The sequence below is a fragment of the Equus caballus genome, unplaced genomic scaffold (assembly GCF_041296265.1).
Source record: "Equus caballus isolate H_3958 breed thoroughbred unplaced genomic scaffold, TB-T2T haplotype1-0000019, whole genome shotgun sequence".
NCBI classification, from domain to species: domain Eukaryota; kingdom Metazoa; phylum Chordata; class Mammalia; order Perissodactyla; family Equidae; genus Equus; species Equus caballus.
The window spans coordinates 2,238,894-2,262,391 of NW_027222392.1; the positions used below are offsets into that span (position 1 = coordinate 2,238,894).

Sequence of the window (23,498 nt, forward strand, 5' to 3'; positions counted from 1 at the left end):
TAGAGTGAGTGAGAAATTAACTTTCAAAATTTCATGCAAAAGAGATTCTTGATGGATAAAACCTAAATCTACCTACACCTGAATCTAACACAGAACCGCAGTCTTGCTACTTAAAGTGGAGTCCACAGACCAGGACCAGCAGCATCAAGAACACCTGGAATCTTGCTAGAACATACAGTCCTTGAGCCCCGTGGAGACCTGATGAGTCAGAAATTACTTTTGAAGTAGAAACCTTAGTGATCCGTATGCACAATGACATGAGAGAACAGCTGGATAGAGAAGGCTTTCTCACCTTCTCACTGTTCACCTTTGGGGCTGGACAAGTGTTTGTGCAGGGTGCTGTCCAGCGGATTACAAGACATGGATTTGTTCAGACATTGCCCAATATCCCCAGGGGCAAAATTACCTCTTGTTGAGAACTGTTGTCCCATATTTGAGAACTGCAAGTATCCTGACAGAATTTCAATCCCTTATTTGGGATCCCTTATTTTCAAAATATTATATTTTCTTAGTGCAGTAACATTGACTTATAACATTATATAAATTTAGGATGTACATCATGATACTTGAATTTCTTTGTAGTTTATATCACGTTCACCACCCAAAGACTTACAATCCATCAGCACACACACCTGCCTGATCACCCCTTTCACCCTCCTGCCTCCTCTCTTCCCCTCTGGTAACCACCAATCCAACCTCTGTCTCTATGTGATTGTTTGTTGTTGCTTTGAATTTCTACTTATGAGTGAGATCATATGGTATTTGACTTTCTCCCTCTGACTTATTTCACTTAGCAGAACACCTTTATGGTTCATCCATATGGTCACAAGTGGCTGGATTTCATCATTTCTTATGGCTGAGTAGTATTCCATTGTGTATATATATCATACCTTCTTTATCCATTTCTTCATTGATGGGTGCTTGGGTTGCTTCTGATCCTTGGCTATTGTGAATAACGCTGAAACGAACATAAAGGTGCCTGTATCTTTACGCCTTCATGTTATCATGTTCTTTGGATAAACACTCAGCAGTGGAATAGCTGGATCGTATGGTGGTTCTATTCCTAATTTTTTGAGGGATCTCCATACTGTTTTCCATTGTGGCTGCACCAGTTTGTACTCGCACCAGCAGTGCACGTGGGTTGCCTGCTTTCCACATCCTCTTCAACGCTTGTTGTTTCCCATCTTGTTAATTACAGCCATTCTGATGGGAGTGAGGTGGTATCTCATCATACTTTTAATTTGCATTTCTCTGATAGTTAATGATGTTGAACATCTTTTCATATGCCTGTTTACCATTTGCATATCTTCTTTGGAGGAATGTCTGTTGAGATCTTTTGCCCATTTTTTAACTAGCTTGTAAATTTTTGAGCTGCTGAGATGTATGTGTTCTTTGTATATTTTGGATATTAACCCCTAATCAGACATATGGTTTGCCAATATCTTCTCCCAATTCTTATATTGTCTTTTCATTTTGTTGATAATGTCCTTTGCTGTACAAAAGATTTTAGTTTAATATAGTCCTATTTATTTCTTTTTTCTATTGTTTCCCTTGCCTGGTCAGTCATGGTACTTGAAAATAACTGCTAAGACCAATGTCTAAGAGTGTACTTCCTGTGTTTTCTTCAAGAAACTTCATGGTTTCAGGTCTTACAATCAATTCTTTAATCCATTTTAAGTTGATTTTTGTTTATGGTGTTAGATAATGGTCTACTTTCATTCTTTTGCATGTGGCTGTCCAGTTTTCCCAACACCATTTACTGAAGAGACTTTCCTTTGTCCCTTGTATGTTCTTGGATCCCTTGTTGAAAATTATCTGTCCATGGATGTGTGGGCTTATATCCAGGATCACAATTCTGTTCCATTTATGGGAGTATGTGTGTTTTTGTGACAGTACCGTGCTGTTTTGGTTACTGTGGCTCTGTAACATATTTTGCAATTAGGGAGTGTGCTACTTCCAGCTTTGTTCTTTTTCCTCAGGATTCCGTTGGCTAATTGGGGTCTTTTGTTTTTCCATACAAATTTTAGGGTTCTTTATTCTATTTCTATGAAAAATGTTGTTGGAACTTTGATAGGGATTGCATTGAATCTGTAGATTGCTTTAGGATGTAAGGACATTTTAATTTTGTTAATTCTTCTAATCTAAGAGCATGGAATATCTTTCCACTTCTTTTTGTCTTCCTCAATTTCTCTCAACAATGTTTCATAGTTTTCACAGTACAGATCTTTGACCTCTTTGGTTAAGTTTATTCCTAGGTATTTGATTCTTTTTTTGCAATTGTAAATGGCATATTATTCTTAATTTCTCTTTCTGCTACTTCATTGTTAGTGTATAGAAATACAACCTGTTTTTTTATGTCGATTTTGTATCCTGCAACTTGACCATATTCATTATTTCTAAAAGTTTTTCTGGTGGATTCTTTAGGGTTTTCTATACATAAAATCATGTCATCTGCAAATAGTGACTGTTTCACCTCTTCCTTTACAATTTGGTTCTGTTTTATTTCTTTTTCTTGCCTGATTGCTTTGGCTAAGATTTCCAATACTATGTTAAATAAGAATGGTCAAAGTTGGCATCCTTGTCTGGTTCCTGTTCTTAGAGGGATGCCTTTCAGTTTTTCTCTATTGAGAATGATATTAGCTATTGGTTTGTTATATACGGCCTTTATTATATTGAGGCACTTTCCTTCTACATTCATTTCATTCAGAGATTTTATCATAAATGAATGTTATGTCTTGTCAAATACTTTCTATGCATCCGTTGAGATGGTCAAGTGATTTTTCTTCATTTTGTTAATGTGCTGTACCACGTTGATAGATTTGTGGATGTTGAACCATCCCTGTATCCCTGGGATAAATCCCACTTGATCATGGTGTATGATGTTTTTAATGTATTGTTGTATTAGATTTGCCAGTATTTTGTTGAGAATTTTTGCATCGGTGTCCATCGCTGATATTGGCCTGTAATTTTCTTTTCTTGTGTTTTCCTTTTCTGCTTTTGGTATCAGGGTAATTTTGGCTTTATAGAAGGACTTAAGAAGCTTCCTCTCCTCTTCAATTTTTTGAAAGAGTTTGAGAAGCATAGGTATTGTGTCTTCTTTGAATGTTTGTTAGAATTCACCAGTGAAGCCATCTGTTCCTGCACTTTTATTTTTTTGTAACTTTTTGATTATTGTTTTGATCTCCTTACTGGTGACTGGACTATTCAAATTCTCTATTTCTTCTTGATTCAGTAATGAAAGGCTGTATGATTCTAAGAATTTACCTATTTGTTCACAATTATCCAAATTGTTGGTGTAGAGCTTTTCATATTATTCTCTCATGCTCTTTTGTATTTCTGAGGTGTCCATTGTATTGTCTCCTCTTTCATTTCTGAATTTATTTATTTAAACTCTCTTTTTTTCTTGGTTAGTCTATCTAAAGGTTCGTCAGTTTTCTTTATCCTTTCAAAGAACTAGTTCTTGGTTTGATTGATTTTTCCTAGTTTTTGTCTCTATTTCTTTCTGCTCTGATTTTTATTATATCCTTCCTTCTACTGATTTGGGGCTTTGTTTGTTCTTCTTTTTCCAGTTCCTTTAGGTGCACTGTTAGATGGTTTATTTGAGATTTTTCTTGTTTGTTGAAGTAAGCCTGTATTAATCTAAACTTCCCTCTTAGAACCACTTGTCCTGTATCCCATAGATTTTGGCATGTTGTATTTTCATTTTCATTTGTCTCCAAGTATTTTTTGATTTCTCATTTGATTTCTTCATTTACCCAATCGTTGTTCAGTATCATTTTGTTTAATCTCTACATATTTGTGGCTTTTCCAAGTGTCTTCCTGAAGTTGACTTCTAGTTTCACACTGCTGTGGTCAGAAAAGATGTTTGCTATTATTTCAATCTTAAATTTGTATAGACATGTTTAGTGGCTGAATATGTGATAGATCCTGGAGAATTTCCCACGAACATTTGAAAAGAATGTGTATTCTTCACTTTTTTTTTTAGGAACAATAACCCTTAACTACCACCAATCTTCCTCTTTTTTGCTGAGGAATACTGGCCCTGAGCTACCATCCATGCCCATCTTCCTCTACTTTATATTTGTGATGCCTGCTACAGCACAGCTTGACCAGCAGTGCACAGGTCTGCATCTGGGATCCGAACCGGCAAATCCTGTGCCGCTGAAGCAGAATATGTGAAGTTAACCACAGTGCCACCAGGCCAACTCAAATTCTTCAGTTTTGGGATAGAATATTCAATATACATCTACTAAGCCCATCTTACCTAATGTGTCATTTAAGGCCAATGTTTCCTTATTGATCTTCTGTTTGGATTATCTATCCATTGGTGAAATTGGAGTGTTAAAGTCTCCTACTATTCTTGTGTTACTGTCTATTTCTCCTTTTATTTCTGTTAATAATTGCTTTATATATTTAATTGCTGCTATGGTGGTTGCACACTTATTTACAAGTGTTATATCCTCTTGTATTGTTTCTTTTATCATTAGATAGTGCCCTTCTTTGTCTCTTATTAAAGTTTTTGTTTTAAGTCTATTTTGTGTGCTATAAATATTGCTACCCTAATTTTCTTTTCTTTGTCATTTGCATGGAGGATCTTTTACCATCCCTTCACTTTCATTTTTTGGGTGTCTTTAGGTCTGAAATGTGTCTCCTATATGCAGCATTTACGTGGGTCTAATTTTTTATCCAATCAGCCATGCTATGTCTTTTGAAGGAGCATTTAGTCCATTGACATTTAAAGTAGCTATTGATAATTATGTATTTATTGCAACTTTGTTACCTTTTTTCTGGGTGTTTTAGTAGTCTTCTCTGTTCCTTTCTTCTTCACTTGTTCTCTTCCTTTGTGGTTTGATGTCTTTATTTAGTGTTATGTTTGGGTCCCTTTCTCTTAATTTTTTCTGTATTTATTATAGGTTTCTGGTTTGTGATTGCAATGAGATTCATATATGCTAATCCACGTATGTAGCAATGTATATTAATTTGATGGTGTGTTTAGTTTGAACTTTTGCTAAAATCTCTACTCTATTAGACAATCCTCCCAGATTTTATGTTTTTGATATCATATGTAACCTCTTTTTGTATGTGTATCCATTACCTTCTTATCATGGAAATAGGTAATTTTAGTAGTTTTGACTTTTAACTTCAGATCTTCAATAGCTGGTTGATTTGCTACTTTTACTGTATCGTTGCCTTCACCAGTGGTTTTATTGGCTTTTTATTTTTCATAATTTTCTTATTCTATTTGTGGTTTTCTCTTTCCCACTTAATATGTTCCTTTAACATTTCACGTAAGACTGGTTTCTTGGTGAAAAACTCCTTAATTTTTGCTTGACTGGGAAACTACTTTTCTCTCCTTCCATTCTTAATGATAACCTTGCTGCATAGAGTATTCTTGGCTGTAGGTTTTTTTCCCTTTCACCACTTTAAATATATCATGCCACTACTTTCTAGTCTGTAGAGTTTTGGCTGAGAAGTCACTTGACAGCCTTAGGGACTTTCCTTTGTATATCACTGGTTGCATTTCTCTTGCAGCTTTTAGGATTCTCTCTTTATCTTTAATTTTGGACATTTTAATTATAATGTGTTTTGGTGTGGGTCTCTCTGGATTCATCTTGTTTGATGCTCTCAGTGCTTCCTCTACTTGGATGTCTATTTCCTTCCTTAGGTTAGCAAAATTTTCAAATGTTATTTCTTCAAATACATTCTCTACTCCTTTCTCTCTCTCTTCTCCTTCTGGGACCCCTATAATACAATGTTAGTGTGCTTGATTTTTGTCCCAGAGGTCCCTTAGACTGTTTTTGTTCATTTTAATTCTTTTTTCTTTTATCTGTTCAGCTTGGGTGATTTCCTCTTGTCTCTCATCCAGCTCGCTGATCCATTATTCTGTATCATCTACTCTACTATGTGTCCCTCTAGGTAATTTTTCATTTCCATTATTGTATTCTTCATTCCTGATTGGTTCTTTTTCATATTTTCCAATTCTTTGTTGAAGTTCTCACTGAATTAATCCATTCTTCCCTGAAGACCAGTAAGCATCCCTATGACTTTTGTTTGAACTCTTTGTCAGGTAGTTGTTTATTTCTGTTTCATTTAGTTCTTTTTCTGGGATTTTGTTCTATTCTCTTATGTGGAACATATTCCCTTGTCTCCTCATTTTGCCTCTTTGTTTGTGCTTATATCTATGTATTAGGTAGGTCAGCTACATCTCCTGATCTTGGAGAGGTAGCCTTAGATAAGTGATGCCTTATGAGGCCCAGCAGTGTGCTTCTCTTGTGATCAGTTCCAAATGTTCCAGTGGTGACCTCCATTGGCTAGATGATTCCTTCTATTTTGGCATGTTTACTTTTGCTGCAGGGAGGCCAGGCTGTCCCCTTGCCTGGTTGGTTGTAATGCTCAGCTGCATGTGGCTACGATGGACCCTCCAGTCAGTTTATAAGGCATGGAGAGCCCCAGCACAGTTGGATGAAAGGTCTAAAGACACACTCCTTTTGTACTTTTTCTGTTAAGTGAGTAGACCCACAGTGTGGCTAGTTGCTAGGCTCAGGGGCTTTCAATTGCTGTAGGCCTCTGTCCTGAAAGTCTGTCATCAGCTTTCTCAGGATTGCAGCATAGTGGGGCCGGCCCAGGCATGGGAGCACCTGATTGTTTCAGGCTTTGGAAAGTGGAGCCGATTCCCTATGTAGCTGTTTAAGAAGAACAAGTCATCTGCAGCTGATAATGTCCACAGGGCCACACACACCATCAACACAGTCCTGCCATGTGTGTATGTCCTGACCCCCTGAAGCAGACCCACTCATGCCACTGCAGAGGCTGCACACACTCCCCCAATGCCCCACACACTCTGCCCACTCCTGGCACATGCCCTGCCACACAGGAGAAGACCCACTTTCCTGCCTGCAGAGGATCCAGGCACCCAGCATATGCAGGCTGGCAAGTTGCCCAAGGGCTTGCTGTTGGGTGGGGTTGCTCTCTAGGGTGGGCTGCTTGACCTGGCTGAGATGGATTAAATTGGTGTTATAATAGGTGGGGCAGACCCTGGGCTGACTGGAGTTCTTACTCCAATGGCTTCTGTTATCATCTGTGTCAGCACACCTGTGCTAGGTCACAACAATGGTTACCACCAATTTCTCAGTCCCGGGAGAGATCTCACCTCTCACTGAGATGCAACCAAAGCCTATCACATGAGTCTCTTTTGGCCAAAGGACTGTGCACCATTCTTTCTGGTGACTCCAGGTTGCTTTCTGAAATGGGTAAATTTGTGCATCGGCCCTTTAAGAGCTGGATTTTGTCCACTTACATCCAACAGGTTTTCTAGAGGGATTCCCCCATTGTAGTTAATAACCAGAAAAGCCAGTTATTATGAGACTTGTCTCAGTTGTGCTGAGTCCAAAGGATGCTTATAGTGGTAACCTTCCCCCCGCAGGTCCCCCACTCCTCCAGGGAAAGCTGTGTACCTTAGGGTTGCTCTTGGCCAGCTGTGAAACACTGTGGCTTGTGAAGGCATCTTCCACCTTAGTCTGGACTGTCTCTTGTTGCAGGGGTAATTTTTATCCAGTTTTCAGTTCTCTCTCAGGGGTAATTGTTCCAAGAACAGTTGTAACTTGGTTGTGTTTATGGATGGAGATGAGTTCAGAGTCTGCCTACACCACCATCTTGACATGAACCCCATGATCAATGTTCTTATCTCAAGGTCATCTGATTAGCAATCTTAAATCTATCTGTTACATTAACCATCCTATTCAAAGATTCTGGGGATTAAGATGCGGACATATTTAGGAGGCTGTTAGTCTACCTGAAGTATATATTTTTTAAAAATATGCTACTTGGTGTCACTCAAGGATCCTTATATAAAAGAATTAAACACAGACTTTATCACAGCCTCTGGAATTATCGAATACAATACACTTTCAAAATTACATATGGATGCAAAATTTGATTCAGAAGATTTAAAACTATCTACACATCTGACTGAAACACAAGACCACAGCATTGCTGCTCAAATACTGGTCCACAGACCGGGACTTGCAGCATCAACATCACCCAGGAGCTTGCTAGAAATGCAGAATCCCTTTGCCCTCCAGGAATGAGAATCTGCAGTTGAACTAGAATTCTGGGTTACTTATATGTATATTGGAGAAGTGCTGGCCTAGAATAGATTTTCTCACATTCTCACTTTAGCATTTTGGAAAGGATAATTATTTGTGTTGGATGCTGTTCTGTGTATTGTAGGTATGTAGCAGCATCCCTTCAGACACTGTCATAAATCCCCAGAGGCAAAACCATCTCTGTTTGAGAACCATTGGCTCAGAGTTTGAAAATCACAAGCATTCTGCCAGAATTCCAATCAATGCTTATTCCTTATTCTGTTTATAATTTTGGACAGATCACTAAACTCCTACAAGCTCCATTCCTGTAACAGGGAATGGAATTCATAATAGTCCTTCTTCACAGAATGGAGTTTCCAAAAATTAAATTAGACAATGTTTATAAGGTGCTATGTTCAGATTATATAGCATACTATTTTATAAATACATCTCATAATTCACAAAGTTTTCATAATGTGGGGCTAAAGACAGTTCTTATCTTATAAGTATGGAATTCTTCATTCATTTCATAAATATGCCATGAAACCAATGAGTAGAGTGCCCACAGCTTTAAAGCAACACAGTTCTCTCCTTAGTTGATGAGGGAAATAGTGACTTCCTGAAAATATCAGGAGTTGTGGCCCACTACAAGTCCACACTTTGAAGATCCGAGTTCCTAATCCAGACAGTTATTTCCTCAATCTAGAATCTGAGGAACTTGAACTCAGTGTTGAGATAGAATGCTTGGAGGTTAGACCTCTGAAAGGCAGGAGACTCTATGAAGAAGGAGTAACAAAATCAGGATTCACTTAATTTCTAACATGATTACTTGTGAAGAGAGAATCAGCAGGAAAAATTTTGTTTCTGTCCAGACCAGTGTCCCACAGGGAAATCGTGTGTTCCTAGGTGTGAGTAACAATGAAAACAGTGCCAAATGAGCAGATATAGGGAGCTGTAAATATCTCCTTTGCTGTAGTCCCTCAGGTATGCATCCTTGGGCTGGACAGGGCATATCTGTTTCTTTTGGAGACTAATGTTTGACTCCTTCCTATCTTGTCGGAGGACAGAAATTCAGTCCCCAAAATCAACCATCCAGAGAGAAATTTGGACTTCTACACAGACTTCTCCCTCTCAGAGACTTCACCCAGGGGAGTTTGAGACCACAGAAGGTACTGCAAAGATTGAGAGAGAACAGAAAATGAGAATTTTTACCTGATGTCACCTAAACTTTCTAGCCCAGAGACAAGAGATTTCCATGTTTGATTGATTAAATAATTAATTTATAATGAAATTATATAATATTTAAAGAGAGAAATGACTGTTGGGCTCAGCAATACAAGAACCATTGTTGATAATTAAGTGATGGGCATGGAAGTCCATTTAGGTGAGACTGAAGAAAGAATGTGAGGCATAAATTAGTTCCAGTGAAATTAGGACATATCTGAGGAGTTTTGCAGCAAAGTGTGTAAGAAAATCAAAAAGTAGGTGTGGAGGATTTTCAGTAAAGTGAGAGTCTTTAAAAAATTTTAAGATGTAGTTTATTTAAATATGTTTTGTATTCATTAAAAAGATCCAGATCAGTGGAGGTCGATATTACCTTGCAACAGCAGTTTATGAGACTTACATTTCACAGAATCTTCTTTCACACTGAGTACTCACAAAAATATTATTTAGCACATGAAGAAGAGTGCTAAAGAGTTTTAATTTGCAAGTATTTTATTACTACTGGGGATGCATATATATTTGGTGTTTGGCAGACTTTCATTTTATTGAAAATTGAATGTGTCAGTTCTTCACACAGTTTATATACTGGAGTCTGTGTTTATTGTTGTTTTTGATTGCATACTTTCAAACAAAAATTGGAATTTTTTCCACCAATTTTGCTGTTTGGCATTGAATTTATTTATATATGTATAGTTACATTTGGGGAATTATGACAATTTATAAATTTTGTGTGGTCAAATCTATCCATCTATCATATTGTGCTGCCCTTCATTACTTTTTAAATGTGGAAAGTTCTATATCTTCTCTATCTGGAGAAAGACATTCTTTTGCATACAGCTAATGATCACCTCTATCATGTTCATAAGCATATTTAAATCTATCTGTTTATATGGATAGGAATTACAACTTTATATATTGCTTCTTCCACTACTTTTCAAGAATTATCTTTCATATTTTCATTTCCAGGACCTTGCCCCTTTATCTTAACTTAGACATGTCAATGTGATTAATTATTGTATTTTGCAGCTTTTATTTTAGAAGTTACTCTTAGACTTTTATTCAGTTTTGCTTAAGACTGTTATTTGACTCCACTCGATTTAGTCAGGTCTTATTTTCCCTGCCATTGTTTTTATTTTACAAATTCTCCATTTCTTAAAATGTTTTTCTGTATAAATGCACAAATTTATGAAACCACAAAAGATAATAAAATAAATGAAGTCCTGCAAATGTATATTTCACGTCACAATGAAGAAGGCCTAGTACGATGAAATAAATGTGGTATGATGTAGTGATTTCAGGGTTAAGTACATGAAGAAGGAGGATAAATAGCTGAGGCATGAGTAGGATTCTATGGTACATCTAGTGAAGCCTTTGCCTACTGGACTAGGAAGAGAACCAGGACTAGTCTATTCATTGGACGTGTCATAAAACAGATCAAAACTTAAAGCAAAACAATAACAAAGGAAAGAATGCCCCCAAAAATGAGAGAAAGGCCAGTCTTATCCACTATCACACCATATAAAAACAAGTGTGGTCAGATACACATGAGATAGGTACAGGGATAACAATTAGATCAGGGGCCATCAGAGGTGGATGCCATGATGAAGCAAGTGGAACAATAAGGTTACAGCCCCTTGACTCTGGGGAACTTCAGCACCCACTCTGGGTGCCTGTTCTCTCTGGACCCAGCTCCTCTGCTGGGCTCTTCATTCATATTGTCTTTCTCTCACTAGCAGGTACTGGTGTTCTTTTAAAACTAGTGTTGCATTTTCTGCAGTGGATAAGAAACTTTTTCCCTGTGTCCCAAATAAAACATGTCTTTTACATTATGACCCAGCATATGTGCACACACAAACACAGAAATAAACACATATGCACACATACACACACACTCAACTGAACAAAATGAATCATGAAATAATTTGGTATGTACTCTTATATGTTTGATATACTTTGATATTTTCTTGTGTGCTTTGTTTATTCTATTTTATTTAATTCTTTAAAAACATAGTCTGACACGTAACTGGGTCCAGATCTCAGAATATGGGAAACATTCCTCTCTTGTCCTCCGTATCAGCATTCCTATGTTTCTGTTCTTTCTCCCATCATCAGCAATTTCTCTGAGAATACATTCTCTCATTTCTTCATGCAATATGTATTTGTTGAGCGACTACTGACAACTGAACTAAGTCTACTTGGGGATGGAAGAGTGATACGTGTACGTAATATTGCTACTTGCCTCAAGGTTCTCACAGTCTAACAGGAAAAAAAGATATGAAATTTATAAAAATTAATGAATGACGACCCTTACAGCTAAATTAAGTGCATGAAGAAGAGCCTCTTTTCTGTGGAAATATTTTTTTAAAAGTTAACTAAGGAGATGATCTACGTAGTCTAAAAATGAGGTGGAGCTTTGAAGATGGAGAGGGAGTGAAAAGTTCCAAATAGACCAGTGGGTGAGACTCTAAGCAGAGGAAAGTGGTGTATAAAGATAGCAAGCATTAAACCTGTGCTGTCAAGTGAAGCTGCTAGTCAAGTTTAATGCTTAGAAGATCAACGTGGCAAGGGTACAGCAGCAAGAGGGTGAAGCTGGCAGAAACATTACTGAGAGCTGAACCTCATGTTTGAAGCTACAGAATTTTGGGTACATTTTTCAGGAGTGTCACTGATGTCAGTCGACAGTTTCGTGATCAGCTTTGTAGAAATATCTTTCTAGGTCAATGTGAATATCAATTAGAGGGGTGGTCATCCTGTGATACATAGGAGAGATGACAAGGAACTAAAATAAGTTTGTAGAATTGGGAACAGAGAGGTGAGGAAGCATTAAAGAAGTTATAGAAGCAGAATAAAAAAAAATCAGCCAAATCTCATCACTAGTGATATCTGTTTACTAAGGTGAAGGAACTATGCCAAGACTTTTGTGTATATTATTATCTCCACCAACCACCTTAAGAGAATGGATAGGGCTTTTCCCTGTGTTTGAGTGAGGATATTAGCATTTAGAAAGATTTCTTTGGCTCTCCAAGTTCAAATATTGGTAGATCCAAGTTTCAAAAGTTGGTTTTCTGATTCCAAAAGTTTTGCATTTAGTGTCAGTTAGAAAAGACTTCTACTATTTCATCTTTAAAATTCCCCCCATTGTACGTTGTATCTTTGCTGATGTAAATTGTGGGTTTACTTCCTTTGCTCATTTTTCTAATGGGATGATCAATGTGTGAGTTGTCTTGACATCATAAAAATTACTACTCTTTTCTCTTTGGGGTGAATTAGTTTTTGCTTCTTCATTAGTTATTCTTGTCTTCATGGGAATATAACTGGGGTTGAAATGCTGTCAGAACCAAGGAAGCTTCCTCCGCATCCCAATCTCTCAGGGGTTACATGAGCTTACTAGATCTTTTGTTCCCCTCATGTCCATTACTTTCCTCACTCTGTAGGTTTTTAATAGAAATTATATATATATAATTTCTTCAGTGGGTGCTGAAGTTCCCCATCATCAAGGGGCTGTAACCTTATTGTTCCACTTGCTTCATCATGGCATCCACCTCTGATGGCCCCTGATCTAATTGTTATCCCTGTACCTATATATATATATATATATATATTTAACTGTAGTACACAAAATGGCCATACTAAAATGGAGCCCCTTGTGTACATGTCCATGGCAGGATTATCAACTGGAATTTGAATCCTATTTCTACTTATTTAGGGGAAAGATAATCTGATGTTCACAGCTTATCTTGTATCATTTCTTTCCTAATTATTGTGGCTGGAGGTGTGAAGAGCCTGATCGTAAAATGGCCCCCGGAAGTCATAGTACACTGTGTGCGCATGAGTATGTTGTGAATTATGAACATTTTTAGAGTGGGGATACCTGAGTTGATATACTCCAAAATGTAACTCCCAAAATAAAAATGCCAGAATATTAATCAACAGATGAAAATAAAGTGGAGATCTATTTCTAGGCACAAGATTCCTTGAAAACAATATTAATCAAGTGGGAGGAACAACATGTGAGTGAAAGTCTCCTTGTGTCTTGAGTTTCAGCTGTAGTGGGGAGGCCATCTCAGTCCTCAACATCCTCTGACACTATCTCTCATCACTCTCTGTTCAGCACATTCTCCTTACATATGACTTCCTCTTAAGCTTTGATTTTCTGAAACAAATGCCTTTCTCAGGATCTTTGCAGTGGCCAATTCACCCTCAGGGCATACTTTGCCAGACAACCCCACCTCACTCAACCTCTCCTATTGCAGTCTCTATTCAAATGTTACCTGTTTGCCAGGTGTGCCTGAACATCCAGTTAAAAATAACACCCAAATCCACCCTTTCGGTACTTGTTCTTTTTCATAGCACCTGTCAATATCTGATGATATGCAATTTTTGTATTTTCTTGTGTTCTTTCTCCATCATAGATTGTAGAGACTTTTGTTACTCAGCACTCTATACTCTTTGCATAGGATATGATCAGTCCTAAATTCATATTCCCCAAAGGCAAGACAGAATTTCTCATTAAAAGCATAGAATATATGACCACTTGGGGGAAAGGCTGAGGGTAGGATAGGAATTACTAATCAAAGATGGCATGGGAGGTTCCACAAAAAGGAAAAATTCCATGCAAAGATTAAAGATAATAATTTATTGCATACGAAATGTAAATTCTAACATTTGAACTATGTTAGTAATGCCCATTGGTGTGAAAATTAGTCATGGTATTTTTTCTTTCCTGGTAGTCATCTCTAACACATGGAACCAAGAAATAATACACAAATTTCAGAATTTCTTCTTGAATTTTGAGGAACCAGAATTTCAGTCACTCATTTTATAGATTTTCCTCTCCAGGTACCTGATCACTGTGTTTGGAAATCTGCATGTTTTCCTGGCTGTCAGCCTAGACTACCACCTCCACACACCCATGTACTTCTTCTTCTCCAACCTCTCCTTTGCAGACATTTATTTCATCTCTGTAACCATCCAAAAGTGGTTGGTGAACATCCAGACCCAGTGAAAAATTATAAGCTATTAAGCATGCATGTCACAGATGTATTTTTTCATTCTTTTTGCAGTTTCAGACATCTTTCTCTTGACCACAACTGCTTCATGGCTACCTGCCATCCACCGCAACACACAGTCATGATGAACATTTGGCTGCATGGACTGCTGTTCATTCTGGTTACCTGGGTCATGAGTTCTTGAATTCCGTGTTTCACAAGAATGCTGTTGAGACTGTCCTTATGCACAGACTCGGAAATCCCCCACTTTTTCTGTGAACTCAAGCAGATGGACCAACTTGCTTGTTTTGACACCTTTTTTAAATGACAGAGTGCTGTATTTTGCAGCTGTGCTGCTGGATGGCGAACCTTTTGTTCTGAAAGCACGCTTTGTTAAGAAAACTTTTCTAAAAGGGCCAATTGTCCTACAACTGAGGAAGTGCCCATGATTGCAGAGGTCAAAGCCTCCAAGTCAGAAATTGTCATTCTTTGATCAGACATTGAGAGTAGAACTTACTCCTTTTAAGTGTTCCCTTTTTTTTAAACTTCTCTATTCAAATTAAGTAACTCACTTTATTAAGATTTCTGGTCTCTCTGATATCTACCGTTTTTTCTCCTGTTGTTTTCCTACTTTGTAAACTTTATTTCTAACCTTAAGTTATAAATTTATGGAAATATCCATTTACCCAATAATACAACATGGATTTTTTTTCTTTTTCTTGAAGTAATTTTATTGGGATTATAATGGTTTGTAACATTGTGTAATTTCAGGTGTACATTATTGTATTATCACTTCCTGAATAACTTCATTGTGCTCGCCCCAAGTAGTCTAATTTCTATCCATCACCATGAATATGTGCCCCTTTGTCACTTTTGCCCAGCCCACAACCGTCTTCCCCTTTGGTAACCACTAATCTGTTCTCTTTATCCATGTATTTGTCATCTTCCACATATGAATGAAATCATGTAGCATTTGTATTTCTCTGTCTGGCTTATTTAACATCACACCCTCCAGATTCATCCATGTTGTTGCAAATGGGACAATTTGGCACCAGGGACCATTAACAGATCTACCCAGTGGGGCAGCCGCTCTTCAGGCCAGAGAGAGCATTCGTAGGACTGCTGAGCCCTGGAAGAGTCATCGGGTCCTGGGTGGCTGTGGAGAGAGTCCCAGCAGCGGTGAGCTGGTGGGTAGAGGGAGCTCATTGTGCCTCTGTGGTGCCTACCAGCAGCTCTAGCTCAGGTCCCAGTGAGGAAGCCCCAACTGCCTGCCAAGCACAATGTGGATTTTTAACAACATTTTTTTCTCAAATGACATATATCATACCAAATAATTTTGTTTGTTTGTTTTATTAAAACAACAGTCATGAGTTGTACTCCTGCTACGGAAAAAACTACATTTGGCAACTAAGGTCATTTATAAAATTTTAAAGTAGAAGGAAATCTAAGACCACAGTTTTTCACTTATGTGTACATTAATCCTTTGTATATTACTACCTTAACTGCTCTTCTGAAAATGTATACTTTAGCATATAATGTATTTAATAGCTGATCATCAGGGTTGTTTACTTTTTTGAGGAAGATTAGCCCTGAGCTAAAATCTGCTGGCAACCCTCCTCTTTTTGCTGAGGAAGACTGGCCCTGAGCCAACATCCATGCCCATCTTCCTCTACATTATATGTGGGACGCCTACCACAGCATGGCTTGCAAAGTGGTGCCATGTCCACACCTGGGATCTGAACCGGTGAACCCGGGCTGCCAAAGTGGAGCTTTCACACTTAACTGCTGAGCCACCGGGCCGGCCCCTGATCATTGGGTTTTATTCTCCTTGTTAGGAATTTGCTCTCCTATTCAGCTCTCTTATACAGTGTCCACAACGCCAACCATAGTCCCTATGGAAAACTGATTATCAAACATATGTCTCCAGGAGGAGGCTTCATTGAAAGACAAATTTTAATAAATAGATTGACCTATGTGACCTTAGAGTTAGAGATGACCTTATATATGATGGAGAAAAGTTAAAGTCATACAAAGTATTACTATGCAAAACTATTTCTTTTTCATGCTGTACATCTACTCATTAGAGCATAGAGGATTGGTGTCCATGTGTAAAGGAGTTTATACATATGAATGAAGAGTTGATTGGCTTTTTAAAACATTTTTATTCTACTAGCTTCCTGTTTCTGCTAGAAAACTTCAAGTGTCACAGATAAGATGACTCCTTGCTTTGCTCTAAACAAAAAAATCTTCTGCTTCTAAATTTTTTCATAATCACTAAAGGGGTGGTGAATGATCATTATCATTATCACCCACTATATAGCTCCATTATGCTCAAGCATCTATTTACCTTTATTGTTTAAGAATGACTCAAGAGAGACCTTTAAGTCTTGCCCAATTTTGTGAATCAGGATCACCAGTTTTTCTATACAGCTATGCAAGTAGTTTCAACCTCTCCTGGTTACCTAGAGAGAACCCTGATGAAACACTTTTTAAAATAATTGTCTGAAATAACAGACCATGAATGCTGTCTTCAAATATAAGAACAAATGCCAAAGATAAGCAGCAGATGATGATTATTATAATTGTCCTCACTTCTGTTAGCTTTGATTATTGCATCAGCTAGCCATTGTTGCATGAAATGCCATCCTAAAAGCAAATGAAGGGATCATATAGCAGGCCTCTCAGCTCTGCTGGTCCCCACATGAGTCTATAGTCAACTGTGAGTCTCTCCAGTATGTTTCTAAGGCTCTTCCTTGATGTGTGGCCATGGTGCTCTTCTCACTTGAATCAATATACGATCAGTTTACTCTATTTCTGTATCAGTTTTCATCTTCTGTTTTATCACAAGAAAAAGAGAATCAAGTGTGAATTGCTTTAATTTACTATTATTATGTCTATATTCATCTAGGACACTCTTCTTTTTCCCAGGTAGAAGAGATATCTCCTACCTCTGCTCACTGTGAATTGGCTACCAGTGCTCTAGATTCCTCTTTGATCCATGCACCCTAGATTGTTTACTCATACTCACATACTGTATCCTGCATATATTTAAAAAGCACACTTTGATTAAAGAAGCCATACAAAAATTACAATAGATGTTGTATGTTTCCATTTGTGTATCATTCATAGAAGTATACAATATGCTTTAATGGTATTTTATGCAATTGTTAAAAACTTAATGTCTCTGAGCCTCATCTTCCTTGTTTCTGAAGATAATCTGGGACAGTAAACATAACTTTAGATGTATGTTGCAAGATATAAATGAAATATATGTACATATTTTGTTGAGTTTGAAAATATGTTCAAAGATAAAGTTGTGTGTGTGTACACACGTGTATACATTTGTACACATTTATATTTCAAATGAATATAGGCACACAAACACAGGTTCATTTCTAGTCATATTTTATGTTGAAAGTAAATGAGAGAAAGTTGGAGAAGATAGAAATGAAAAGAATGAATGTTTGAGTTAACATGAAATTAAAAGGATGTAGAAATTTAGACACAAAGATTTAATGAAAATGCTATACATAAATTTAAACGATGGATTGCTTTTCATATCTTAATGTCTGAAAGTCATCAAAGACTGAATTACACTTTCTTTTAAGAAAAGGGAAAATCTGCACCAGGTAAAGAGGCTGAATATATCCAAATAGATTTTAAATTTCTTCTTCTACTTTAAGTGAGATTATGCAAAACACCTTTGCACAGGGGAAACTAAATGAATGCATCAAGAAGCTTAATCTCAGTTTCTTGAAAAAAATTTTATTTGGTAAATGTTTTTATTTAATTCCTAATGTTAATGCAAAATTACCACACTAGTGATTTAAAACAAACACATTTATCCTCTTACAATTCTGAAGGTCAGAAGTCCGAAATAGGTCTCACTGGGCTAAAATCAAGATGTTTGTCAGAGTAGATTTCATCTGGAGGCTTCAAGGAAAACTCTGTTTACTTTCCTATTCTAACTGAGATTATAGTGCAAAAAGTACAAATATATGTCTTATAACTAACAAATATTTCATAATAATGGACTATGTGACAGCTCTTAACTTGTGATAAAAGTATGAAATTCCTAATTGTTTTTGGCAAGTGTGTTGAAACATAAGTGTGTAGTGCCCAAGGTTTATGTCAAGGAAACTAAAGTTCTCCTTCTTTATGAAGAGAATAGCTACTTTCCACAGATATCAAAGGCTGCTTTTCCACCACAAGTCAATATGTTGAAGATTTAAGGCATCTAATCTAGACAGAATCCTCACTCCCAAATTTGCAGAAAATTTTAAATCAGTGTTGGGATAAGGTGCTGGGAAGTTAGTCCTCTGAAATCTAGCAGAGATCATGAGGGGGGACTAAGAAAAACTGCATTCACTTGATTCTAACCTGATCTATTAGGAGCATAGAATCTGCAGGAAAACACTTCTTTCTGTCCAGACTAATATCCCACAGGGAAATCAGTGCTTCAAGCTTTGAGGAACAAGAGTGAAATGTGCCTAATGAACAGACACAGGGAGTTGTAAATACCTCCTCTGCTTGTCCCTTATGCAAGCTTGGGCTGGATGGGACACGGTTGTTGTTTTTGGAATCTTAAGTTTGGCTGGGAGACTAATGCTTGACTCCTTCCTGCTGCCTTGTGTCGAGACAGGGCTTCAATCTCCATCATCAAACATCCATGAGGAATTTGGACTTCCACTAGGCAAGCTTCTCCTCTGAGCTCCTAACCAGGCGAGTCTGAGAACCCAGTGGGGACTGTTGGAAAAGGCAAGAGAGAAACAAAGCAAGTACACACACCTGAGGTCAGTTGAGAGCCACCAGCCTAGGCCAGAGCCAAGACACTGCTACAGTTGTTTGCTGACCTGATTAATGAATTAATCAATTTATTTATCACTCTAAAAATAGAAATGAGTATTGAACTCAGCAATGCATGGGTGATTGTTCACAATTAAGTGATACACCACAATTAGAGAAGGGAAGGAAAGGCATAAAGTGCCTCCAGTAGAATAGAACATATCCAAGAGGTTTTGCAGTCAAAGGGAGTAGGAAAATATGGTATCATGTGAGGAAGGATGTCCAGTGAAGTGAGAGCATCTCCTTTTTTTTTTTTAATGGGGCATATTCAACTGTGTCTTCATATTGACGAGAAAGACCCAGACTAATGTGTTACTTGCAAATATTTCCTTGCAACAAGAGTTCATAAGACATTTCATAGTATCTTCTTTCCCTCTGGGTATTCACATTAAAAAAAAAAGCCACTTTGACTTGATAAATGAAAAGGCGCATGCTAAATAACTTTACCCTGCAATTATTTCATACGCGTGGGCTGAAGATACTTGTGGGTTAGTTATTCAATTGTTTTCTCTATTGTAAATTGTACAAGTACTTTATACATTTGTGAAATGAGGTCAGAGTGATTTTGTCCTTGTTTTTTATTGCATTCTTCTAAACAAGGAACTAGAGTTTTTTTCACTAATTTTGTTCTTTGTCATTGAATTATTTTATGTATAGATGAATATGTGGGGAATCATGTTTATTAGTAATATGGGGTCAAATTTATCACTCAGTCATGTTGCGTTCTTTCTATTGCTTTTTCAGATTTTATTTTTCTTCCCAGAAGTACTTAGCTCTCACTTTTATATTCTTCATTTGGAATATTTGATATAAACAAAAGTCAAAGTAAATTTTCTTCTGTACACTTAATGCTAATGTCACCCTTTATATATATTACCAACTAGTTTTTACATTCTTTTCATTCCCTCTTGTTCCCTGCGGCCCTTTTTTGGTTAGATCTATTTCTAAGAGTCGCATTATCTTTGACCATCAACTGAAAGACATTCGTTTCTACACTTCATTAAAGGTTAACTACAACTTCCATAATGATATTTTAATCCACATATCGTTATATAAGAAGAAATTATAACAGATACTGTTCTTTGCAAAGTTTAAAAGTCATTCTATTTTATTCTTTTATTTCCAAGTCTTTGGAAATTTAATCTGGAATTACTAACCCATGTTGATATTAGTAAATTATTATTATTTTATGTCTATATATGTTAGCTTTAGATTCTTATTCAATTTTGCCTCATACAGTTGTTTTTAAACCACTATACTTAACCTAATTTTATTCCTCTTGACAAAATTTATTCCATAAGTTCTTAGTTTCTATTATAATTATCTTTCTATGCTACGCACACATACATATTCATACTCTTTTAACAAAATCATGAGTAGCATCTTGTGCCCATAATAAATCCTCTTTATGTCCTAGTGTAATCTTGTTTTCTGTGTCCACTCTTCCTTCTTACTTAGTAATAGCTCATGGGCCTATATCCAATAATTAGTGCAAAGCCAATTAATTATTTAAATGTCTGCAAAATGTTATGGCTGTGCTATTCACACTTACATATTCTCTCTCAATACATTACTATTATAACAATTATACAAAAGTATTTTGAGATTGTTATACTAAAATTCTACTTCTCCACCAGAGACAATATTGTTCCCCCAAAGACAAGAACATCCAGAGGACACTGAGGAACAGGCAAAGACATATTTGGAGTCACATGAGGGGTTGTCAGTAGAAGCTGAGGACGCATCCTCAGCATCCTACAATGCACGGGACAGACCCCACAACAAAGAATGACCTATCCCAGAATGTAAATAGTGCCAAGAGTGAGAAATCATGAGTTAAAAAAATCTATATTTTGATACTTATAGCTGGCTTCAGGTTGTTTTCCCAACATGTAACACTTCACACTTTTGCCAGCAAAATTAGAGAATCCTATTTTGCTCCCTGTTTAGAAATTCCATCTCCAATCAACGTGAAACATCTTTAAAACTTGAAGATCTCACAGGTTGAGGAATGTGAAAGAGATTTCTTGCTTTTTTGAGACTATTACTCAATTTGAGCAAATATTCATATCCTTGATCCCCATGGTCATTACTATATACCATCTCTATCACATTGTCTTTATTATTCCCCTTCTCACACTTGCTTCCTTTTTTGGATGAATAAATGAAGTGGTATAATCCTCAGGGCCTTTGCAGTAGTTGTTCCCTTTGCCAGGCACACACTTCCCCAGGTATGCTCTTGGCTCCTGCCTTCTCTTCCTTGAGTTCTCTCTTCAAAAGTCACCTTATTTACTGGTGTTTACTGAACACCAATTAAAAAATAAAACTCCTACTTGTTCTCTACTTTATACTGGCTTTTCTTTTCTTCATAGTACTTGCCATGATCTGGTGTATTATATGCTATTTTTATTTGTTTTTATTCTTTCACCATCATTGGATTGTGGTGGCTTCTGTCTTTCAGCACTCTATACTCATTGCCTGTAAAGTGCTTGGAACATGTTCAAAACTTAATAGATACTTCTCAAATGCATGAAAGGTATACTCAGTAAAACAGTATAATGCATGACCTCTTGGGGGAAAATACTGAGAATGGGTCAAAAATGCCTAATCAGAGATTAACAGGGAATCAATTAAAGAGAACAAATCCATGCATAAAATACTGACATTGATTTTTTTAATGCAAAATGTAGAAATCGTAGCATTCCAGCTATGGGAGTAATGCCATTTGTGTGAAATTAGTAATGTCATTTTCCTCTTTCCTGGTACTCAGTCCAGCCACATGGAACCAGGCAATGAAACAGGCATTTCAGGATTTCTTCTTCTGGGATTTTCAGAGGAATCAGAATTGCAGTCCTTCACATTTGGGCCTTTTCTCTCCATGTATATGATCACTGTGCTTGGAAACCTGCTCATCACCTTGGCTGTCAGCTCTGACTCCCACCTCCAAACACCCATGTACTTCTTTCTTTCCAATCTGTCATTTGTAGACATCTGTTTCACCTCCATCACCATCCCAAAGACGTTGGTGAACATCCAGATGCAGAGCAAAGTCATAACCTATGCAGGTTGCATCACCCAGCTGTACGTTTTTGTAATCTTCTCGGGGCTGGACATCTATCTCCTGGCCGTGATGGCCTATGATCGATTTGTGGCCATCTGTCACCCCCCGTACTACATGGTCAGCATGAACCATCAGCTCTGTGGAATCTTGCTTCTAGTGTCTTGGATCACAAGTGTCTTGTATTCTTTCTTACAAACCTCAATGGTGTTGCAACTCTCATTCTGTACACACATGGAAATCCCCCACTTTTTCTGTGAACTCAATCAGATGATCCAACTTGCATGTTCTGATACCTTTCTTAATAATATGGTTATGTATTTTACAGCCATGCTGCTGTGTGGTGGTCCCCTCCCTGGTATAATTTATTCTTACTTTAAGATAGTTTGCAGTATATGTGGAATCTCATCAGCTCAAGGGAAGTATAAAGCATTTTCCACCTGTGCATCTCACCTCTCAGTTGTCTCATTTTTTTGTACAAGCCTAGGAGTGTACCTCAACTCTGCTGCTAGCCAGAGCTCACACTCAAGTGCAATAGCCTCAGTGATGTATACCCTTGTCACACCCATGCTGAATCCCTTCATCTATAGTCTGAGGAATAAAGAAATAAAAGGGGCTCTGAGAAGATTCTTTGGGATGGCAAGTACAAAAGGGCCAGTTATACTTGGGCAGAAGAAATGCCCAGGATTGCAGGACTCAAAGCCTCAGAGTCAGAATTGTGCTTCTTTAATCACATTGCAGAAGTAGAACCTGCCCTTTTGATTTATTTCCTGGAATTATCACTTTTTCAACTTCTTTGTACAATTTATATACTTTATTATGCTTTTCTCTCTCTCTGATATTTAAGAGGCTTTTTTCCTCCTTTTTTTCCTATTTTCCTAATTTATTCCCAACCTTTGATATGAAAACAATTGGAAATTTCCATTTATTTCATGGAATAACTTGATTGTTGTATGTGTTAGCTGTTGCTGCATAACTACTCAACACAAAATAAAATGGTTTAATATTATGTATATATTATCACATTGAATGGTATGGTGGGGAGTCATTCTGAGCTCTGTGGTGCCTCATAAATCTGTAACTAGGTGTGACTCCCCATGCTGTGTTTCTAAAGCTCATCCATGAATATCTGCACTGCTGTAGTGTTCTTTTTAAACCAAGTTAAGGTTATTTCATTCATTCTTATATCTATGATAATCTAGTTTACAGAAAAAAATAATTATCAAATTAATTCCACTGCACTATAGCCATATGTAACACTTTTCTTTCTTCCCAGTTTGATGTATTAAACATGCTTCT

At 37.2% G+C, this 23,498-nt stretch overlaps 1 protein-coding gene across 1 annotated transcript; it reads left to right on the plus strand.

The window, feature by feature from the left end:
• The first annotated feature begins 21,920 nt into the window (after positions 1–21,920).
• LOC138922922 (olfactory receptor-like protein OLF4) lies at positions 21,921–22,946 on the plus strand. Its single transcript, XM_070259346.1, has one exon. It carries the CDS (start codon positions 21,921–21,923, stop codon positions 22,944–22,946), a length of 1,026 nt encoding a protein of 341 aa, XP_070115447.1.
• The last annotated feature ends 552 nt before the right edge of the window (positions 22,947–23,498 follow it).